General features: G+C 38.1%; 1 protein-coding gene across 1 annotated transcript in view; it reads right to left on the minus strand.

Moving 5' to 3' along the window:
• LOC150085745 (lateral signaling target protein 2 homolog) overlaps positions 1-23,635 on the minus strand; it is a 430,079-nt gene that overhangs the window by 188,927 nt on the left and 217,517 nt on the right. The window contains 1 exon segment of the mRNA XM_090374675.1: positions 9,704-10,990. Within this exon segment, the coding sequence (XP_090230801.1) occupies positions 9,704-10,990 (1,287 nt within the window).

The following is a 23,635-nucleotide window of genomic DNA, read 5'->3' on the forward strand; positions in this document are numbered from 1 at the left end:
CAGTTTTTGTAAATAGTTATTTTATTTTAATATGTAAATATTTTAGTTACAGTAAATACTTATTCTTATGGTTGGTGTGTGAGCTGATTTAATTCTAAAATATGAATTTTCCCAACCTCAGAGGCCTTTTTCAGGATATCTGTGGTAAATTGTTCTGCCCTGGGCCCTCATGTTAAAAATTATAATTAGTGGCTAGGCAGTAAATTAAATTGTATGATGGATTTGGCTCAAGGCCTCTCTTCTGCCAGACCAGGGGGGGGAGGGGATTTCACCTAAAGCAGCCGATATTGTTTTCAAGTTCGGTTGGCTGATCATGAGGAAATTGCTTAGTGTCCTTGTTTGCCAGCCAATACTCAGGAGAGAGGAGGTAAATCAGACTCATTCCAGGAATATACTTCCCAAGAAACACACTTGTTCAGAAAACAAGTTCAGTATAGCACCCCGGGCTATACTGAATCTTGTTTTCTCAACAAGTGTGTTTCTTGGGAAGTATATTCCTGGCATGAGACTGATTTACCTCTTCTCTTCAGCTGCCACATTAATCTGTGGCTACCAGGTTAAGTAGGTCTCAGAGGAACACTCAAACACAGAAGAGGATTTTTTTGGTCATTATTTAGACAACTTCACAATCCCCACTACCGTTCCCCTCGAGGCAGTGCCTCTAGTCCATATTAATATATGGTTATACTAGATGGCTGACATTGTCTGTGTTGATGGGGGGGGTACATATCATACAAAGATAAACCCCCACCCTTGACTAAATGAAAATCGAAGAATAAGGCACAACATCCTTCTACCAACATTGACCTCTAGTTCCTTTGTATCCTTTCCCCAGGAAGTCGAGGTTGTGTATGTTTTGGCAACCAAGTGTGTGGTTTGTAGTGCCTTGCTAGGCTGCAGAAATCCCCAATATGGCTGTTGTACCTATGCATCCTTAGCCTGATCAAAAAAAAAAGTGTAGTCTATATTCAGAGTGTTGTAATGAGTGGAAACTTGCTAGATGAATGGAAATGTCCAGTTAAATGTTTGTCACTCCTGGATATATGTTTATATACATATTAAAAATAAATAAATAAATAATTTCATCTTTCAAATGCAGGCTTTGTGTATGCATAGAGTGAATGAGTTGTTTGTTTGTTATTTAGTTTTTAGGAGCATTAGCAACTAAGGCCATATTGCTCCAGGATATGCAGTGGTCATTCCCTGACCTTTCCGCATCCTCGAACGCCGGTGACGGGCTCGAACCCCGGTTCGAGAAGCGTGTGCTACGCACTGCTACTCCTTCCCACCTGGCTACGGAGGCGCCTGTAAATGAGTTGGGTATGTATAAAAGTTATGCAATAACCAAGTAAGTGCTATGTGTTCCCTTGTTAATTAAAAAAATAAAAATGTACGGTATTCTGTTGAGGTCTTTATATCCAGGTGCACTGTCTGGTCTGTGTGCAATGGGTGATGAGCAAATGGTGAGTGAAAACATGTGAATGTCTGTGCATCTGTTTTTGTGCACCAGAATATATGTCTATATGTAATTTAAAAAAAAAAAATGCACGGTGTACATATTAGGCATATAATTGGTCAATATGTATGTGTTGTCTCCTGTGTCTAAGAGGTGACCCCCCAACTTGACCCCAGTGGGAAGTAACCCACCTGGAACCCTTCTCCCTTGCTGATGTCATGCTGTTTCCTTTTCTTAGACAGCATGGCATGGGATGCTGATACTGGCTGGTATGGGACATCAGGGTTCTGACAAAATATAAAAATAAATTCTTTATTGATAATAAGTACAGGACATGTACTAGAGACAATAATACTCAACACGGCGACACGGCCAGGAGTTATACATTATAAATGAAATTATAAATGAAATTAATTGGCAAAAAGGAAAAAAATTACTGTTACATGGAAATTAAGAGTTACAAACATGTAAATTATGAGTTACAAACATGTAAATTATAATAATGAAAAATGAGGACTAAACGTCATATGGAGGAAATTATCCCAGTTCCACAGATGGAATCCACTCGAGGAGCATGTGACGGTATTTGTAGTCGGTAGCTAATTTCTGAAGGTCGACTCCAAGACGGAGCAGTGCCTGAATTTTGGGGAGTGCCTGGGCAGGTAGGAACCGACAACACAGTTTCAACCGGTTGTATTTGAGGATTAGTGTGGGCTCTGACCTCAAGGATGGCGTAGGATTGTGCCACTGACAGAAATCCCAGATGTTTGGGGCGTTTATTACTCCAGTGTACATTTTTACTGAAGTCATTAAACGCCTGCTGTCAATTAACCTCGGGATCCTGGGTACATTTAGCTGCTCAGCCATGTCAGTTGTTCTCAATTGAGGGGGTCGGCGATGTTTATTTGTGGCCCATTTCAGGGTCCAGTATTCACACGAGAACACCGGTTTTTGAAGTGAAGGCGACGCAGATGCCCAAATTTCAGCAGCGTATAAAATAGCTGGATAAACAGTGGCTTGAAGATATCTGGTAGTGGTTGCGGCATCATTGGAATGAAGTACGTGTTGTTTCGCTCTCCAGCGTAAGGTGTTAAATCGCTTCCGGAGGTATTCTGTGTGGACATTAAATTTCAGCTTCGGATCAAAATAGACACCGAGATCCTTATGGCAGGTAACTACTGGGATGGGAGTACCTAAAACTGAAGGTTGAATTATTGTTGGTTGCTGTTTTAATGAGTAAGTCATTATTGCAGATTTTGACGGGTTAAGGTTTAATCCAAACATCTTCAAGTAAGTTGAAAGAGTGGTCAAGTTCTCTGTGATGGAAGACGTAATTTCCATTGGGTTTGCAGACGGTGGGATTAAGGTAAGAAACTTTATATCATCGGCATATATTAGAGCATCATCACGATGACTCATGAAAGGAATCAGAATCGCTGAGAAGAGAAGGCCAGACAGGACACCACCTTGAGGGACTCCTGCATTAATTTTTCTTGTAAAGTGGGTTTTCTTCAAAGTGAGGTGGACACTTCTATTCTTCAATAAGGCGGTGAGGAAAGCTAGTAGGTCTCCATTAATCCTGAAGAAGAATTGCAGGAGTCTGAGAAGGGCTGTGACGTCTAGGCTGTCAAAAGCAGCTTCAATGTCAGCGTATACTATAGCTAATTCAGATTTAGTTTCGAAGGCTTGAAGAATTTATGTCTGTGCGGCCATGAGGTTTGTTATGGTGGATCTATTTTCAACTGCGAAATGGAACTGTTTCGGCTTCTGTGGCATCAACTGTTTGTTTAATGCCGGAAGGAGTGCCTTTTCTAGAAGTTTGAGGAGGGTGGAAGAAGTTGAGATTGGTCTGAAATCTTTTAGGCTTGTTGGTGCTTTGACCTTAGGCAGTGGCCTCACAGAGTATTCATTCCACTGAGTAGGGAAAACTCGTGTGGAAAGAATAGAGTTGTAGATTGAGAGTAATGCATCTAGAATATAGGGGCTAAGGCATTTAATTATGAAATGAGGTATCTTATCACGGCCTGCGGTACTAGATGGTCTCAGGGAGTTAATAGCATATATCAGTTGCTGTCTTGTGATGGAAATTATGGAAAGGTCATCAGTAGGAGCAAATTGAGAGTTTGGGAGAGGAATTTCAGCAGAGGCGGAATTGGTATTGAATCTTGAAATGTAGTCCATCCAGTTATCTAGATCAAGATTTGAATTAATGCGACTGTGTCTTGATGAGTATGGCGCTTTTCCTTTAGACAAGGTAGCATCAGTGTATCTCTTTAATGCTGATGCCTTGAGTCTGTTGAACATAGCTCTTGCTCTGGAGTATAGGATTCGATCTTGGGTTGTGCCAGAGATTTTCCACTGCCTGTGAAGATACTGTTTGTTGTGGAAACTGCACGCTAGATCTTTGGTCCACCAAGCTCTAGTTCTTGGAGAAATGTGTACGGTTTTAGCTGACGCATAGAGGGTGACTGTATTTATCCATCTAGTGATTAGATCAACTGCGAGGATTGGGTCACATCCATCAAGCACATGCCATGGAATAGACTGCGCTGCCTCGAGGCACTTTTTTGGATCCAGAAAATTCGGAGAGAATATGATTTTCTTTTCAACAGTATTATGGCAATTGAAGTTGGGCATAGGCAGAACAAGAAGTAATGCAATTGGGTCGTGATCTGAATTGAAGGACGTTTCTGGTGGAATGTCGACTCTGCAAATTCCAGAACATAGAATCAAGTCAAGGCGATTGGTGCCTCTCGTTGGCTCCTCATTGATAATCGTCAACTTTAATGGAGAGAGATTGTTCATTAGTCGTTGAAAGAGAGGGCTCAGGTTGGGTGGAAGATTAAAATCGCCGCACAGTATGTGCGTAGCAGAAGGGTGTAACTTACTCATTATCCAGCCGGTAGCATCATCAACTGTTGCAGTATCTGGAGCTGGGGGTATGTAGATTGCCGTTAAATCGATTAAACAGGCATTAAGCTTCACAGTCACGAGTATTGCTTCATAAAATAAGGAGTTGCTAGATGTGACGTGCACAAATTTCAGGTTGGAATCTTTGACGAAGATGGCAACACCGCCACCTCTAGATTGAGATCTTGACGTGAAGAACGATGAAAATCCAGCGGCCGGAGCATAGGCTATTGACTCCTGGTCAGGTTGAAGCCATGTTTCTGATAGACAGATTACATCCATGCTGTTGGACAACAAGAGTTGTTCGAGGGTTTCAAGCTTATTTCGGAGACTCCGAACATTTTGGTAGAAAATTCTCAGGGTGAGTTGAAAGGGAATTTTTATAAGTGCTGATCTATTTGTAGATTGTTTTGAACACCTCAACAGATTAGGCTTTGTGGAAATTATCCTGTTAATTGAAAGTGATTGAAAAGCAGGGTTATGTGGTGTCATATCGGTATGTTTATAAGCAGTAGCTGGGGCAAGAGAGTGATTGGAGCTGGACATGTGGTGCAGTAGTTTTCGACAGTCGAGAGACACTAGTGTAGTTTCACAATTTGTTAGTCATGCAGGGGGGAGCTGTGTCGTCTTTCGGTTTTGCTCATAAGATGAAGTGGAAATGGATGGTTTTGGGTCTTTCGGTTCATAAAAAGGCCTGATTAAAGTGCCAACTGGCCATACAGATGTGGATGCAACAGATCTGAACGCCCGACTTTCGCAAACTACTCTAAAGGACGAGTAATTTTGCGTTTTCTTGAGTAAATTTGCAGATACTTTGGTATGCAGTTCTTTACTCATTGCAGCCTCAATTTCCTCAGCAGTTGTCAGTGGCCCCAGTCGGGAAATAAAAAGACTTCTGTGCTGGGAGGTGGAAGGCATGCTCATCGATTTCAGAATAGAGGACGTGGAAGGTACCAATCCTAATCTGACACTTTTCCTTGCTATTGGCAGGGTGGCTCTTAATTTGAAAGGGTGTCCTGGGGAAATGAGGGTTTTGATTAGCTGTTAATTGAGATGAAATAGAACGGGTAGCAGCGATTTTTGCCCAAGATTGTTTGTTCATGACAGGTGAGCAATGGCTGCTTTCAGACAGCAGCACAGATGGTAAAACTGAGGTCAATTTTGGAGGTAGGATGCTAATTTGGTTGGCTTCCACTTGTGGATCGCACCTCTGTTCAGCTGCTTGACACGAATTCAAGACCGGGACTTCGCTGCTTGCTACATTAGGGAATTGAGGTTCCTCTGAAAGGTGATTGTCTCTCTGAGTATTTGGGCAACATTCCAATTCGGCGGGATTGTGTGAGGTCAAAATATCTTTCTCTGCGGATTGGGCGGTGATTTGAGTATTGGTTCTGTTAGCTGGTTCATTTTGTTTGGAAAACTTATGAATTTTGAAACATCCGGTTTTGATTTGCATATTGGTATATAGATCATTTAGCGGCGCCTCCGTAGCCAGGTGGGAAGGAGCAGCAGTGCGTAGCACAAGCTTCTTGATTAGACCGGGGTTCGAGCCCGTCACCACCAAATACGGAGGATGCGGGAAGGTCAGAGAATGACCACCGCATATCCCGGAGCAATATGGCCTTAGTTGCTAATGCTCCTAAAAAAAATAAAATAACAAAATAAAAAAATAACAGATCATTAAGAGCAGACATCAGTTTATCTATTAGCACAGGTATGAAATTTCTTTGCAACTCATCTGCTACAGACTTGCTTATTGACTCGTTCTGGATTTCTGGCCTTGGGTTGTCCTTTATGGACAGTGCAGCCGTTGACACTGTTCCTGGCAAAGAGATATCGGTTTGTATTAATGCATTATTATTGCTCCGGGCCTGAGAAACAGTTAATTTGTCATTGGTGCACGACGGTTGCAACAAGCATTGCGACGAAAAACTTATCTCACCCCTGATACACCCCGGCGTTTTGCAACTGATTAACTTGGGTGCTTCGTTATGACAGTTATTGAGGGTATCCGCAGGAGGGATCGGTTTATCGGTATTACGATTCTTTGAAATTACATCAGATGGAACATCTCGCAACAAAAGTTGTATACTAACCATGTTATTCATATCAGAATTTTCATTCATGTTGTTATGTTCAGATGGTCTGCTCTTGACTGCATCTAGCCCTTTTGATTTAAGTTCCATTCCATGCATATTGCAAAATGAAGCATGGTTGTTCCTTGACGTGCGCATCATATTATAGATCGTGGTAACTTGTTCGCTGAGTTTTTTTGTTCCGTTGTTCTTCTTTTTCAGAACTCATTATGAGTTCTTGTTGAGTTGTTAATATCTTGCGGATTTGCTGTTTTAAAAGGTCCTGGTTGGTAATGACCATATCTAGTCTGATTTGTAACTCATCTATATGGGATTTCAAGTCATGATGATTTGTGTTGCTTCGATTTATTGACGAGTTTTGCTCTGAACAAATTTGATTAATTAACTGTAGAGTGTCTGTACAATTGGTGTCTTGTAGAGTGAGTTTGGATCCAAGGGTTTTTATCTCTGAATTCTCAAGAGAGACTTCATCATCTGATAATTCATCAATAATCTTAGAGAGCGCTTCTTTTCGTTTTTTATCAGATATTTTCCCGGTTCGGTTTATCTCTGTTGCAGTACAGCCAGAACAAATCCATTCATTTTTTTTTTGCTTCATTTTCTTAAATGTCCTATGCGCCACTGAGGCACATTTGAGACAATATTCCATTTTGCAGCATATACAGAAAAGCGTATTTTTTACCTGATTCTTGCAAATCAGGCATGTCTCTGTTCTCCTCATCCTCGGTTATGAAAAAAGCTTGCTTTTTCCCCGAGAAAACTCAAAACACGCCGAGTTCAGTTTTCGTTGCTCTTCTAAGCCGATTTCTGCGTGACTATCACAAAAGGCCTGGTCTCCAAGTTTCTATAGCTTTAACGTTGTTATACGTGGCAGTAAAATTTGTTGAGGCAGGGAAACAATTGTCTACTTACAATTATGATTATGGTTCAAGTCTCTGTGGGAGTTAACTTTTCCAAAACTACCTTGGAGTAGGTACCAAACGACTCCGATCAAGGTCTTAGTTATTGCTTTGTATAAGCTTATAAGAATACATCACGTACGTTAAAAGTTGATGTAGTCAGCATTAAAATTAGAAAATATAATTAAAAAGTTACCTTTTAACTTCATTGCAGAAACAACATGTTCATCCAAGAGCTCATTAAATTCTGAGAACGGCCGTACAAAAATTTATCATACTTTGACAACTAAACACACAAATTTTTGATTAAACATAGAGCACTAAAAATACACAGCAGCGTGGTTACGGGGCCACGGTGGCATATTCACCGCTTCGATTCTATTAAACACACTAAAACTGTCCAACTTCCTGTTTTCTTAGCAGGGTTGTCATGAAAACTCCGCAGACACTAAAAACGGTTCATACTTAATGTTCAAACTAAGAAGCAAACTCCCAGTGGGAACGAGCCAATATCCTTCAAACCCCGGATTCTTATTTCCAAAGAGAAATACAGTAGTGAAACAGCTAAGCCTAATTATCGACAATGCGCATGTAACTACAGCAAAACGTGTTAGAACGCGGCCAGCAGAATGCTAAGCCTAATGAGATTAGGCAGATAATGAGCGAGTTCTTACAAGATAACTCTGCTAATAACAGAATTTTCTCACCGACGTAATCCGCTTGCTTAGTTCTTTCAGCTGGCACACTTTTCCAGTGGAAGAAATCACTTTAAACACATTATATAATTCGAAATTCAGGAGCTCGAGAAATCGTGGCTGCGCTAGATGCTAACCAAAACTCTGCATATATGGCTCCCTTGGCCCAATAAATTTTATTCTTCCATTCTCTCATATAAAGGCCCTGCTTCCCTTCCATACTTTTCACCTGGTGGGCCTCCCCAACCAAAATGATATTACTACGCTAAACAGTCCACCCATGCTCCTCTATCCCCTATTCTTATATTTCCTGGTGGAGGCCTTCTTTTCATTCACTCTTTACTTTTCTCCATTTTTCACCAACACTCAAACTTCATTGCCATGCTTGTCTCCAATAAAAATTTCTCCTTTTTTTGGGTCCTCCCTGGCAAGCCTAAGTGTTGCCTGGGTTCAACCCACCAGAGCCTTACATGCCTTGACTATACCGCATGGCCCACCTCCACATGGTAAAGGAAGGTCAAGCGCAGGCCTTTGTCTTTCAAGACCCAACAACAAAGAGGCCAGATGAACAACAGACCAACACACACTAAAATCTAGCACTTTTCTGGCCTTTACAAAGTCTGTTTTTATGACACAGAAGATCATTGTGGAGTTGGGGTAAACCCCTGTGGCTGCAAGACCTGTAACAATAAATACTATCTCCAATGACTATTTTATTAAAATCTATAAAATATAGGCCCATATACAACTACATACACTATTAAATAAGCAGGTTTTAACACATTACCATAGTCACTCTTCTGTAAGACAAATAATGGGCCAGATGAGAGATTTCTTTTATTATGAATCCTTACACACTAGAAATGGTGTGCTCTTTTTTCCCCCCTGTTGAAGCCTTTCTGTACCATCTCCTTTAGCCACCAAAAAAAGAAAAAGATATCTTTTCCAATTCCATGCACTATAAGACTGAATAGGCCTGGCTATATAGGTACAATTCTTTTATGAAACTGACTTCAAACAAGTCCCAACCTTAAGGAATTAACACAAAACACCCCTATAAAAACATGTTCGCATTAAAAATTTTCATCACAGCTCAGATATTTGATGATAAAAACAAAACAATGTCCTCTTATTTGAAAGAGTAACAGTTCCATTTTTCATGAAAAAACAAATTAATTAATGCTATACGAATCTTAGCATGCTTTTGCAATTTTCAACTAGCCAATAATCATGCAGTTTACCCCAATGCAATTTTATCAAAGAAAATGATTTTTCTGCTGTTATGATTTGGCAGTAGATAAAGCTAATATTTTCTCTTGATACTTGAAACATCATACTTCATTATGCTGATTTTTTTTTTTTTTTTTTTGTAGTATTTTTAATTTTATATCTTTCAATATTAATAAGCATTAATTGTGCTTATTAATATTAAGTCACATTATTAAGTCACATAAATATAACTAACATAATACAGTATCAGTAAAGTTATATTTCAAATCCTCCATTAGTTTCAATGGGTCTTGCAGTCAGTATCTATAATTCAGATACAGATTAACTTCACCTATCTTGCTTAAGCTAATCATTTATGAATGACTAAGATTTAAAACTATAGTACTAGTAGTTAAAAAAAAGCAATAAAGCTCTCACCTTGGGGAATTCCAGTCACACTCTGTTAAGTTAGGAATACTCTGACAACTAGAGGATAATGAACAATCCTGAGAATTCCTTGGCACTTCTTCTGTAAACTTAGTAACACACGGTATTGTTAATGGTGCACTGCTACTATAGTTAAGGTTGCTATACAATGTACGATAATCAGTAAAATTGCAATCAGAGAGAGAATATGAATTTTCAAGAGACTGAGCATGAGGAACAGAGTGAAACGGCTGCAAATAGCAAGACACACAGTTACTCTGCAATGCATTTTGTTGTTGCCTGGCATAATACAAAGTAGATGAATATCTGTTTCTTCCATAAGAAAATTCAAACACATCATTTTGATGCAGTATGGTTAAAGAATGACTGAGTAGATGTTGCTGACAAGGTTGTATACTCCTGTCCGACGAAGAACTGTAGTCAACAGCATGTTGGGAATATAGTTTGTTTACATGACTCTTTGTTGTTGATAATAAACACGATAAGGGAGAAGTGTTTCCTACTGCACTGGAAGAAGCATTTAAGTTAGATGAATTATGTTCAAGGCACAATGGTGGCTGAGGAGAAGGAAATTCCATGCTACCAGGCTTCTGAGAATATTCACATTCAGTACCAGAATCGCTAACATTTGTTTTAGTCACATTTAATAAATCTGTTTGTTGAACCAGTGAACAATCCCTACAACCATTAGTCACTGAATTCCAATCATTGTCTGTATCACGCGATTCACACGATGGACTAGTTTCATTATATTCTTGCAATATACCATTCTCTGAAGACAAACTATTTAATCCATTTTCACAATTACATTGCAAAGGCAGCTTAGAATTGTCGATGTCAGAACACTTTGGAGTTTTATTATATTCACTACAAAAGCTAGATGCATAGGAAGGATTACGTTCATCTGATAAACAAGGCAATACTCTACTTTCATGAAATATTTCTATTGCCTCTTCATTTTCATTGGTTTGTAAACATATATTATTATTATTATTATTTTCCCTTTTAAAAGTAGACTGTTTGTGAAGATAATCATATATTGTTTCTTCATTATCACTTTCACTTAGGTAAACTCCAAAATTATATGAGTAGAAGTCCTGAATGATTTTTTTGCAATTCTGATGTGTATCATAAAACATATTAATAAAACATTCAGAGTCCAAGAACTGAATATCATCTTCTATACCTTTCTGATTTAAAACTTGAGGTTCTTCAAAGCTACACAGCATTTTCTCCAGTAAGTTCAATTCTCCAGAGGTTAATGTCCATAATAGATCTCTATATATATAACAAAAGAGAAGAGAAAAATAAAAAAATAAAAAAAAAAAAGAGAGAGAGATTAGTAAGTCTAGTCTACATCATGTTGCATGGGGTAACTATCTACCCCATGTTATCTTATTATCATTAATCCAATTTTAAATCTGAGTAATTTGACTAAATCCATACAATGCATTTCCATTATAAGTTAGTACAGTGCAATGTTCAAAGACTGGCAGCCTCAGGACCTGGATATTATCAGTTGTTGGACAATAAATCTAACTGAGCATGAATTATCAAAATAAATTAAATGTTTAAACGTAAGAAAATACATAAGGAAAACTTGTCTGTAATGTTAACACCTACTTTTAGCCAATTTGTCTAGGTCATTAACTAACTGTTTCATAACTTTAACTGTAGTATTTATTCTTTTCCTGTGGGCTGCTCAAGGAAATCTGTATTCATTTACAGGTGTCTTCTTTCAGATGTGCCACAGATAATTCTGACCAGTAGTCCAGGAATACCCCATATTTAGAAATAAATATTAAATGTTTCTCTTAATTTGCTGCTGAAAGAAACCCAACTGGCCTATTCAAAACAAAATATCATGATAACAGATTTTACCATGCTGACAACTAAGTAGAAAGCATCTAAACTGATATGACTTTCAAAATTTTAATATCTCAAGAGAAATATCTTAACTTAGTAATGAAAGAAAATAATTTATTCATTTTTGTATGTGGGGTATATCCCTAGGGTAGGAACAAAGAAAGTTTTATTATCAGAGATTCTAATTGCCATCTACCATAAATAAAAGAGAGACAACTATCAAGCAATATGTAGTTTCATTGTTCAGAAACTAACTAATCTTAAAGAAGTCAAAGTTTTCTGAAGTTGTTAACAGAGTGCAGGTATGCCATGACGAATACATGAACAGTATAACTGGTTATATGAAATAAATGGATGTACAGTAAACCCCCGCTATTTGCGGGGGGGTACGTTCCTGAGAAATGTCGCGAATACAGAAAACGTGAATACTGAGTTATGGCTCCCATAGTAATAAAGGGGTTCCGTTCCAAAGTATGAAATACAGTACAGCAGGCCCCCGTTATAACGCGGTTCGCTTTACGCTGATTCGCTATAACGCTGTTCTTATATTATAACCCGTATCTGACTATAACGCTGTCACAGATCACTATAACGCTCTTTTACAGATTACATTTTTGACATATTTAACGAAATCGTTTCATTTGATGGAGTCGATAGCTTGAAAATGAATAGCAAAACAGCATTAAAACGTTTCCCACGCCGACTTGAGAAATTTTCTCGCACGCTAATTTACGTCACTGTGCGAGAAATTTTCTCGCACAGTGACTTGTTACGTAGTTCCGAGATCAACATTTTAAAAAATGATCAAATATATTGCTTGTAATATTTGCGTTATATGCATTTATCCGAAGTCTAGCCATCACTCAGTGGAGTATTAGACATCGTGCATAACGGAAAGTTTACTTGAACATTGTATCATAATTAATTCAACCACGCAGTTACATTTTCGAATAGCTAATAATGACCGATAGGAATGAAAAAGCAACAACGTCTGGGCGCAGTACGAAGACTATAAATGTAAGAAAAAGACTGAATTTGAAAATTAAATTAGACGTTTTGAAGCGAATCGATTCAGGTCCAAGACAAGCGGATGTGTGCCATAATTTAGGACTTGCAACTTTAACTGTAAGAACAATTATAAAAAAATAAAGAATTAATTTTAGCAGCGGCAAAGATAGCTGTTCCACTGCAAGCAACTAGGACGGCTATTAGGATTGAAATGGAAAGACTTTAATGTTATTGAAGATAATATTCCAATGCAGAATTCAGTTAAGTTAAATATTAAAAAAAAAAAAAAAAAAAAGAGAGAGAGAGAGATTAGCCAATATGATGATCTGAAGAAAACTCGCCTAAAAAAAAAAAAAAAAAAAGTGGAACCATTTAAAACTGGTAAGGGCTGGTAGAATAGATTTAAAATCCAGGGAGAAGTCGCTAGTGCAGATCAAGGAGCCGAAACTTTCAAAAGAGAACTTGTTAAAATTATTGAAGAGGGGTATTATGTGTTATACTTCTCAACAAGTTTTTAACATAGATGAAGCAGGACTTTTGTGGAAACGAATGGCTAAAAGAAGTTTCATATTGAAAGAAGAAAAAAACATGCCAGGTTCCAAAGCGGCAAAGGATCGGTTGACTTTATTGTTGGGCGGTAACGCTGCGGGGAATTTAAAATTAATACCCCTTTTAGTTTATTTGGAAGAGGGCCAAAGTTCATCTCAAAATCCACACATTTTTCATGATTAAATTCATCAATTAAATGAAATCAATTAAATTCAGATTTTAATTGGAATTTTAAGTTTAATTTTGATACGTAAGTAGTTACCACATAATTATATACGTATGTAATGCAGAATATTTTATATGTGCAAATATTTGAATATTAAATATTTTGACCAACATTTGTGCATCTTTTCATTACTGTTTATTATTCATTAGGAAATATCCTATGGCACCGACCGCAGCTCATAAATACATATGTTACCTTATGGGAAAGCGGGGCTCGCTTAGCGCGGATTCACTTAGCGCTTTGTTTTTCCGGAACAAATGATCAGCGTTAAGCGGGGGTCACCTGTATATAAGAAAAACTAGTCTAAAATTTTGTCTATGTATGTATTATATGTACCTTCATAATATGACTATGTACATAGCCAGTATATAGTGAAATGCAAGCATATGACATCGAAATGAAAATAAGAAACAATTTAATATTAAATGTAATATTTATTAGAAATTTCAAACAAATCTTTCAAACCAGCATCTTTGCTAGCTAAAAAACTTATCCCGCCAGTACTATCACCAGTTTCGCTAAAGTGTTGATAAAGGAGTTTTGCCTTTTCACGAATGATGAGTGAACTTAACGGAATTTTATTTTGAGTTCGGTCTTCTATCCACAGATTTAAAGCTTTTTTCATTTTTTCTAATTTAACATAACGAGTTACAGAGCAAATTTTTAAAGCAATTAGCGCATTTTCACAGACACTACGGCAGATTTTTACTTACGATTTTTTGATTGATCGTACCGTTGACTCATTGATTTTATAATGTTTTGCCACTGAGGAGACACTTTCAACATTAGAAATTTTGTCTAATAACTCAATTTTATTCGCTAATGTCATCACCTCCTTTCATATTTTCACATTTATCTTGTTATTCGTAGCCATATTTTTGTATGGGTTAGGAAGAACTTGTCCACAATAAAGTCACTTTCTTCCGTTAACACACTCGAAAAAGTCTGTTTTACACTGCAAAACGGTAGATTTATCACTTTTATAAGCATATCAATTTATAAATTGATAAATTTATTCAATTTATAAGCATATAAATTAAAAGCAAATGACGAACTTCCATGACAAGCGCATAACACATACTGAACAAGGATTAGCGAGAAACATCCACGCTCGCGATTTTGTCACCCCTCTCCCCCCACCCACTGAGCGCTGTTTTGACTGGGAAAGATAATTTTAGCCACGCCCAGGTTTTTGGATGGCGAAAAATATTCATGCCGCTTTAAAATTCACATTTTTTTAGGTTTCATTTTATATTAAATCAGCGATCACGAATACAGATACTGCGAATAGCGGGGGTTTACTGTACTTCATATTTTATTAAAAATATGCAGCAAACATTCTGCATATCTTCCTGGTTCTGCAAAACTGAAATTGGTATAACTGAAAAAGTTTCAACAGATATTTTATTAAAAATTATAATCTAAACTCATTGATAATAAATCAATATCCATAATCATGACATTAAAAGGGTCATTACCTCAGTGAATTATTTTCATTAAGAGATAATAACAATTTAAAACACTTTTACTCCATTATAATTACCTTAATAATGAGCACCATATTAAAGTATATTAACTTCACAATAAAAACAATTTTATTGTAGAATAAAAGTATTTTAAACTGTAGTTACCTCTTAATGAACATAATCAACAATAGCACAAGATGAGTGGTGGAAATTAAAAAAAAATAATGTTTTGAAAAGACTGCATTGACATGATTGTGAAATCTAAAGGACATGTTAATTTGGAAATGGGATATCTCAACAAGCAATAATGTCAGGTAAAAAAATCCAGAAGTAAGAAAGTAAAAATCTATAAGTTTTTTTATCTTCATTTCTTGGAAGGATGATAAAGAAACCAGTGAAAGCTCTTTTCCTGCCAACAAGACAGAACAAACAATCAACTAACACATCAATCCCAACAAATTGGAATGTCCTCCCACATTATTTTTGGTGGTGCAAAACCCCACAAATTTGAGTACTAACGCACAGTACACTCCTAATGTCAATGGCCTGAACAGGCCTTTACCAAATGACTAGAAGCTATACTATCTATAATTATTACCTCAACTCCCATTTTCTAAAAAACAGACACACACAGGAAATTTCTAGAGTGAAGAAAGTAACTTCCTACACATAATGAGTACATATTGGTGAACACTCATTTCAAATCCATGCTCACCAACATTCCTCTCATAAACACCAAAACCAAACAAGGCATAGGCCATCCCAGGACAATTTTTAAAGATATAAACCTCACAGTCAGGTAAGCTTATTTCAAGCAGCACCGGAACTACAGCAGCTCAACTCTTGAAAAGATATAGCATTAGCATAGGCATTTGATGCAAGAAAGCAAGCGTAGGCAGCATCAGCCAAAAAAAAATAAATAAATAAATAAATAAATAAAAAATAACCACTTCCACTTCACCCCTCTGTTCGTTAGAAATACCTGTCCAGCTGAGCCTTAAACTTATTTAGGCTATCAACTTCCACGACAAGGGATGGAAGTCTATTCCAGCAACCAACCACCCACTGGCTAAATGCAAATTTCGTCACGTCTATCCTACATCTGTCTTTCATCAATTTGAATTTATGCCCTCTCAGGTGATTATTCTGAGCAAGAGGAATAATCCCATCAGCATTGAGCATGCTCAAACCATTCAAGGCTTTATACACCTCTATCAGATCCCCTCGCTGGTGCCTAGTCTCTCCAGACACTGTAATTTGCAAAACGTAAGCCTTTCTTTGTAAGAGTACCCCTTTCACTAATCCATTCACTAATCTTGTTGCCCTTCTCTGTACTTGTTCCAGCATCTCTACATCCTTCTTGAAATGAGGCCTCCAGACCTGTATACAGTACTCTAGGTGCGGTCTGACCATTGCCTTATACAAGGGAATAATCACCTCCTTATCCCTGCTAGAAAAATTCCTATATATCATCGACAATACACAAGAGCTACTCTTGCAGCCCGTCTGCACTGATCAGAAAACTTCATATCTGCCTGCACAACCACCCCCAAGTCCCTTTCATTCTCTACCACTGTCAGTGTAGTACCACAGAGTTGATATGCTGCTCTGGGGTTGCTGTTTCCCATATGTAGTACTTTACATTTGTCAATGTTAAACTTCATTTGTCAATGTTAAACTTCATTTGCCACCTCTCAGCCCATCTGCTCAACCTTTCCTGATCCTGTTGCAGTAGCATAGTGTCAGTAGTGTCCTTGACAACCCTGCCAACCTTCGTATCGTCTGCAAACTTGGACATTAAGCTTGATATACCATCATCCATATCATTTATAAATACAGAAAACAATAATGGACCCAATGCTGAACCCAGAGGGACTCCACTAATAACATTAGTCCACGATGAGCAGTGTCCATTGATTACCACTCTGTCTTCTCCCCCCCTCAACCACCCCTTTATCCATAGCAGCAATTTGCCTCCAATGCCACACTACTCCAATTTGTGCAGCAGTCTTCCATGTGCAACAGTATCAAAAGCCTTTCTAAGATCCAAGTATATAATAACAAAGTTATTCCCTGCATCCAGTTCTTTTGTGACTGCATCATAGTATCCAATCAAATTGGTCAGGCAAGACTTCCCCTTAACAAAACCATGTTGTGTCTAAGATATAACTGAAGTCTTGTCTAGGTGATCCTGCAGTGCTTCTTTAACCAGTGCCTCCATTAATTTTCCAGGAACAGAAGTTAAACTAACAGGTCTATAATTACTTGTGTTGCCCTTTGATCCTCCTTTGCGAATTGGGGTCACATTTGCACATCTCCAGTCCATGGGTACTTCCCCTGAGTCCAAGGAAGCTCTCATAATTATGGCTAAGGGTTTGCTTACTTCCTTACTGCTTCCTTTAATATAACTGGATAGATCCCATCCACCCCAGGTGCCTTTCTTGTATTTATCTTCAACAATTTCTCCTCCACTTTACTCTCAGTTATTACAAGATTCTCTAGCTTACTGCCAGAGTTGAATACACCTCTGGCATTCCCCTCGCTGAATAACTCCTCATGTGTGAATGTCGATGCAAAATATTCATTCAGTTTGTTAGCTACCTGAGCAGGATCATCAATAGTTGACCCATCGATATCAAGTGGACCAATCTGATTCATCCCCTTCCTTCTAGAGTTTACATAAGTAAAGAACTCTTTGCTGTTTTTCTTTGCATCCCTTGCCAAAGATTTCTCGTAATCTGCCTTCACCTGCCTAACCTCCTTTGTAACTTGGTTACAGATCAACTTGTATCTATCAGAGGCTTCTGTGTCACGTGTTAATTTGTATGTATCCCATGCATTTTTCTTCTCTGCCATATGTCTCATATAGCATTGGCAGTTAGATGTTACTGCATCTGAAATTTTTTGGCACAAGGGCCTCCTAGGCCATATTGTGCATGCTCGTGATATATTGTGACAAAATCATCCATGAGGAAAGACAGTTGTAGGATAGATGTGTGAAAGTTTGCTTTTAGCCAGCAGGTAGTTGATTGGTGGAACAGACTTCCATCTTTTGTTGTGGAAGTTGATAGCCTAAATAAATTTAAGGCTGAGCTGGACAGGTATTTGGAATGAACGGAGGGGTGAAATGGGAGCAGGATTTTGTTTTTGGCTGATGCTGCATAAGCTTGCTTTCTTGCATCGTATGCCCTATACTAATGCTAATGCTAATATTTTGATGATTATAGATGATTATATAATTAGTAAAATTACCAAAGAATGTGTGATAAGGTTCCTGCAAGTTAGAGAAGTAAAGCTGGATTTCTGAATACTTGACTGTTGAGGATACTCAATGAGGATAAGTTTCCTCATTGACACTAGGCACAGGACATATAGCAGTAATGTGAATTACACTAGCAAGTTACGTTATACTATACAGTTATGTTTGTAATTTTATAAACTTAGTTTATAGTCTTAGTAAAAAAAAACTTCTAATACTAAATAAATCCCTACAGAACAACAAAAAAGGAATGTGAAATACTGATATGAAAAGGGAGTATGACATATTGATACAATTAATACTGATAGCAGAGGCAGAATTCCCTTTGGCTCTGACTCTCACTTTTAACTACTTTCAGAGGCAAAATAAAAAGCCATTTCACAACTTTATCAAATATGCATAAATAAAAACTGCACTCCTAATTTTAAACAACATAACAAAAAAATCAATAATTTTAAAGTAATAAAACATCTACTTAGCAGAAACAATCATTTTAATCATAGGGTTTTATATAGGGACATAGACAATAGAGGGACAGATCAAGCACTCAGCCCAATACTTAAGACCACATTCCAGCATCACACAACGTAAAGACATCCCCCTGCAGCAGAGATCCTTGGTCCCACAGAAACCAGGTATTGTTCATGAACTGATTGTCAAAGAAACGGTTGTCAAGTAAATATATCGTGCAAAAAGGACAGGTGGAATACAACCAAGGTATCTCTACCATGAGTTAAAGAACATAACATTGCAGAGCAGCTGTCATTTTTTAAGGGTACAAAAGGTGATATTGTTGTACTAATTAATACACTTTGGTTCCAGTTATATTAAGAGTAGGACATTTGAGGTTTTAATTAACAAGTACAAACCGACATTGAAAAAAAGTTAAGAGTTGGGACAGAAATTTAAGGTGTCTGCCATCCTGCCTAGACACAACAGGAGGGTAATTCATGATAAGAGGCTTATAAATCAATTTGGCCTTGGAGTGACTGTGCAAGGCTCCTGTTATCCATAGCAGTAATATTCCTCCAATCTGCCACACCAATATACCAATAGATTGACATTTACATACTATTATTAATATTATTATCAGCATCAGAAAATGATGCAACGAAGCAAACTTACATAGCATCAGGAAGGGGGGGGGAAGCTAACTAAGTCATCCCTTTTAACAATTTGTATAATTCTTCTTTATATTTATTCAAATTATCCATCTCCACAACACCAGATTAGAAGTTTGATTCAATAATCAACTAACCTCTGGCCGAAGATAAATTTTTGCACATCTGCCCTGCAACCATCTTTCCACAATTTGATTGTTGTTATTGTTATTTGGTTTTTAGGAGCATTAGCAACTAAGGCCATATTGCTCCGGGGATATGCGGTGGTCATTCCCTGACCTTTCCACATCCTCCATATTTGGGGGGCACGGGCTCGAACCCCAGTCTAATCAAGAAGTGTGTGCTATGCACTGCTGTTCCTGCCCACCTGGCTACGGAGGCGCCTCCACAATTTGAATTTACGCCCTCTCGTGTGAGCAGTCTGAGCAGCTGAAACCTTTCTTTGGTAGGAGCACCCTTTGCTCTCCTCACCAAACTTGTTGCTCATCTCTGCACCCTTTCCAACCAGATTCACGTTGTTCATAAAATGAGGTGTGGAAACCTCATTTTGCAATAATAAATAATATATTTATTTATATGTATTATTATACAATAATATATATAACTAAATACAATAATATGTGGCCAAACTTGCCTTATGCAAAGGGATAATCACTCCCCATCCTTGTTGTAAGAATTCCTATATATATATCATTGACAATACTCTATGAGCTGTCCTGGCAGCCTGTTTGAACTGTTCAGAGAAATTCATATCTGGCTGCTCAATTACCCCCAGTTCTTTTTCATTCTGCACTTCCTTCAATGTGTTGTACCACACAATACAGCTCATACTTTAATCTAGGATTACTGCTCCCAATACAAAATACCTCGACTTTGTCAATATTAAACTTTAATTGCCACTTCTCAGGCCAGCTGCCTAATTTCTTAGATCCTTTTGTAGCATAACCTGATAACTGTGATTATCTACTCTGCTAACCTTCACATCATCTGAAGTTTAGACATTAAGCCTGATATGCCTTCATCACAACAGCTGCATATGTCATTTCAACTACAAAATCGGGTAACTCAATTAATGCAGATTTCCAGAAACATTTAGATACTTTGCAATCGCAAGTGTACGTCTCTAACTTTAGTTATCATAAATCCATTGTATCTTGTCTTTCAGAAATTATGGAAATTTCTGAAGGATCAATAAAATATTTACAATACAAAAACTTTTATTTTGTAATCAATATAGCAATAACTCACTTAGCACGGCTTCGAACAGCACAGGTTTCACTAAGTTTTCAATCCGTTTTCAATTAAGTTTAAGTCAGCGACAAGACCTTTGGTATCAGTTTCCATGATAGTCATAAAGTTTGTTTTATGACTATAATGTTCCATCACCCCAAAAGCTCCTATTTGTTTATATTTTTATATCTTAACTTATAATAAATGTATTAGTTTTCAGAGGAAGCAATAAACTTTATGACTTATGGAGGTAGGTAACATCTAAAGGAATGTGAATCGCATAGGAATCCATAACCAGAAACGTCACCATAACCGGGTACCGAATCCTGAGGCGGGATTCGGTACATGGTGCTGTTCATCAGTTCCCGAGAGGGAAAATTTCTGGTTTACTCATTCAAACAGTAGTCGCCGCACGAAGAGCACGCATCGATATACGAACTGTGAGCTGGCAGACATGCACCTAGTGTATGGATTAGCAAAGGGCCCACACGGTGTGCACCTCCATGCGGCATAACATCGCTTCGCAATAAATGTGTGGGCAGGTATGGTTGGTGACTGCTTAGTCGGCCCATACCTGTTACCATCCCGCATAAACTCCGCTAAATATCGGATCTTTCTTGAACAAGTTCTACCAGGGTTATTTGACGATGTTCCAGCAAATGTGAGACGCAACATTTGATTTCAACATGACGGGGCGCCTGCCCATTATGGAAGATGTGTTCGTGACCATTTGAACAGGCGTTTTGGGGGGTCGATGGATTGGCCGTGGTGGACCCATTGCCTGGCCTCCACGCTCACCTGATTTATCGAGCCTTGATTTCTTCCTGTGGGGGGGGGGGCCCTCAAATCTATCGTGTATGAATCACCTGTGGAGACAGAAATGGATTGTGGGGAGACTCGTCTGCACTGCTGCTGCTACTGTCAAAGAAACTCCAGGTGTGTTCGACTGTGTCCGCTAATCCATCGTTTGCGCTGCTGCTACTGTCAAAGAAACTCCAGGTGTGTTCGACTGTGTCCGCCAATCCATGCTACATCGGTGTCACGCATGCATCGCATCTCATCTCATGGCGGAACCTTCGAGCATCTGTTGTAACATCATGAAATGCATCCATCTCGTACTCCATTGTTAACATGTCAAATAAATGTTTACCACTAATTACTGTCTTGTGTCATTTCTACTTCTTGTGCCTCTGCTTTTTTTTTTTTTTTTTTTTTTTTTGGTAGTTGTTGGCGCATCGGCTTCTGTGGCCATAATGCACCTCCCAAGATTTTTGCAGTACTTTGATCCAAGCCCGAGGCGGGATTCAAACCCGCGACCTTTGGTTTGCCAGGCAAGCACTTTACCCACCTGGCTAGCCTGGTCTGTGCCTCTGCTACCACTTTCCTGTGACGTTTCCGGTTATGGGTTCCTATGCGATTCACATTCCTTTAGATGTTACCTAACTACCCTAAACGTTTGTACCAATATTTTTGAGACACCCTGTATATGCTGTGGTGCCAAATTTGTCTCATATGCACATGTGCCTATAGCTCCCCTCAAGCAGTCAGCGGCAACGGTGTTCCAATCCTGCCAAAACAGGATTGGAACATTTTTTTTTTGGCTGATGCTGCATAAGCTTGCTTTCTTGCATCAAATGCCTCTACTAATGCTAATGCTAATGCTAAAACAAGGTGATAGCTCCTCAAACTTTTCATTTCACAATTTATTTTTTACACCTTTAAGTACGAAACAATAAGTCAAAAAAGGAAAAGTAATGAAAGAGATGGAGCTACTAACTGTAAATGGCTTACATTAGAAAAAAAAAAAAAATTGATATTATCAAGTCCCATGAAGATGGTGCATCGTATGCTAAAATAGCACAGGGAAAAATGGAATGAATGAATCAACAGTGCGAATGATTATTCAAAACTAGGATCAGTATAAAGAGCAGGGAATTTCTGCAGCATCTTACATGACAAAAGTGATAACTAAGCAATGAAGTTCACTGTTGCTTAATATGGAACGTCTTTTATTAATATGTATAGAAGAATGTAATCAAAAGATAATTCCTTTGAATCAAAACATCATTCAAGCGAAAGCCATGAGCCGTTATAACACACTGAAGGAAAAAGAAAATGAGGAGGAGGAGATTAAAGAAATATTTACAGCCAGTCGTGGTTGGTTTTTCTGGTTTAAAAACTGTTGGGCTTCACAATGTTCGTATCTCAGGTGAAAGTGAAAGTGCAAACAAAGACTGCACTGCAAGATTTCCCAGTGAATTGAAAGACATCATGAGGAAGGTGGCTACAAGGACGAACACAAATTTTCAACGTCGACAAAACTGGATTGTTTTGGGGGGAAATGCCCACAAACTTTTTTAGCTGAAAATGAAAAGTCCCAACCTGGATATAAAGCATCAAAAGATGTTTAACACTTTTGTTGGTCGGAACTCATCTAGGGATTTTAAATTGAAGCCTCTACTCGTGTTCAGAGTAGAAAACCCAAGAGCTCTAAAGGGTTGTGTAAAAAGCATATTGCCCGAAATTTGGCGATCCAATAAGAAAGAATGGATAACAAGATGGTTTACAGAATGGTTCACAAATTATTTTTGTCAGACTGTTGAATGTTACTGCAAAGATGAAGGGATAGAATTCAAAATTTTGCTGCTTTTAGACAATGCACCAGGCCATCGAAATGAAATTTCTGATCTCAATGAAAATACAAAAATATGCTTTCTTCCACCTAACACAACATCTCTCATACAACAAGGTGTAATTGCTACATTCAAGGTGTATTACCTGTGGCAAACTTTTTCCCAAGTGATTGAAGCTTCAACAGGAGTGGGATCATCATCTTTACAAACATTTTGGAAAAATTATAACAGGAATGAGATCGAAAATATATCTGCATCTTGGCTAGAAATCACTGCCAACAACATGCGTTCTGTTTGGCAGCATGTTTTGCCACATTTGGTAAATGATTTCACTGATTTTAAATTGCAAGTTCAGACAATTGCCAAAGATATTGTGAAGATTGGAATAGACTTGCAGTTCGAAACTTTGGACACTGCCAATGTACATGACTGCATCGACTCACTTGCAAATGACTTAGATGATGCAACTCTCATTTAAATCTCATTTAATATGAAGAAGAGGAAAACAATTCTGAAGTGGATAACACAGAAGAATTGGAGAAAGCTTTTTGAGGGGGTTGACATA

The sequence above is a fragment of the Mastigoproctus giganteus genome, chromosome 5 (genome assembly GCF_048544385.1).
Source record: "Mastigoproctus giganteus isolate SK-2022 chromosome 5, ASM4854438v1, whole genome shotgun sequence".
NCBI classification, from domain to species: domain Eukaryota; kingdom Metazoa; phylum Arthropoda; class Arachnida; order Uropygi; family Thelyphonidae; genus Mastigoproctus; species Mastigoproctus giganteus.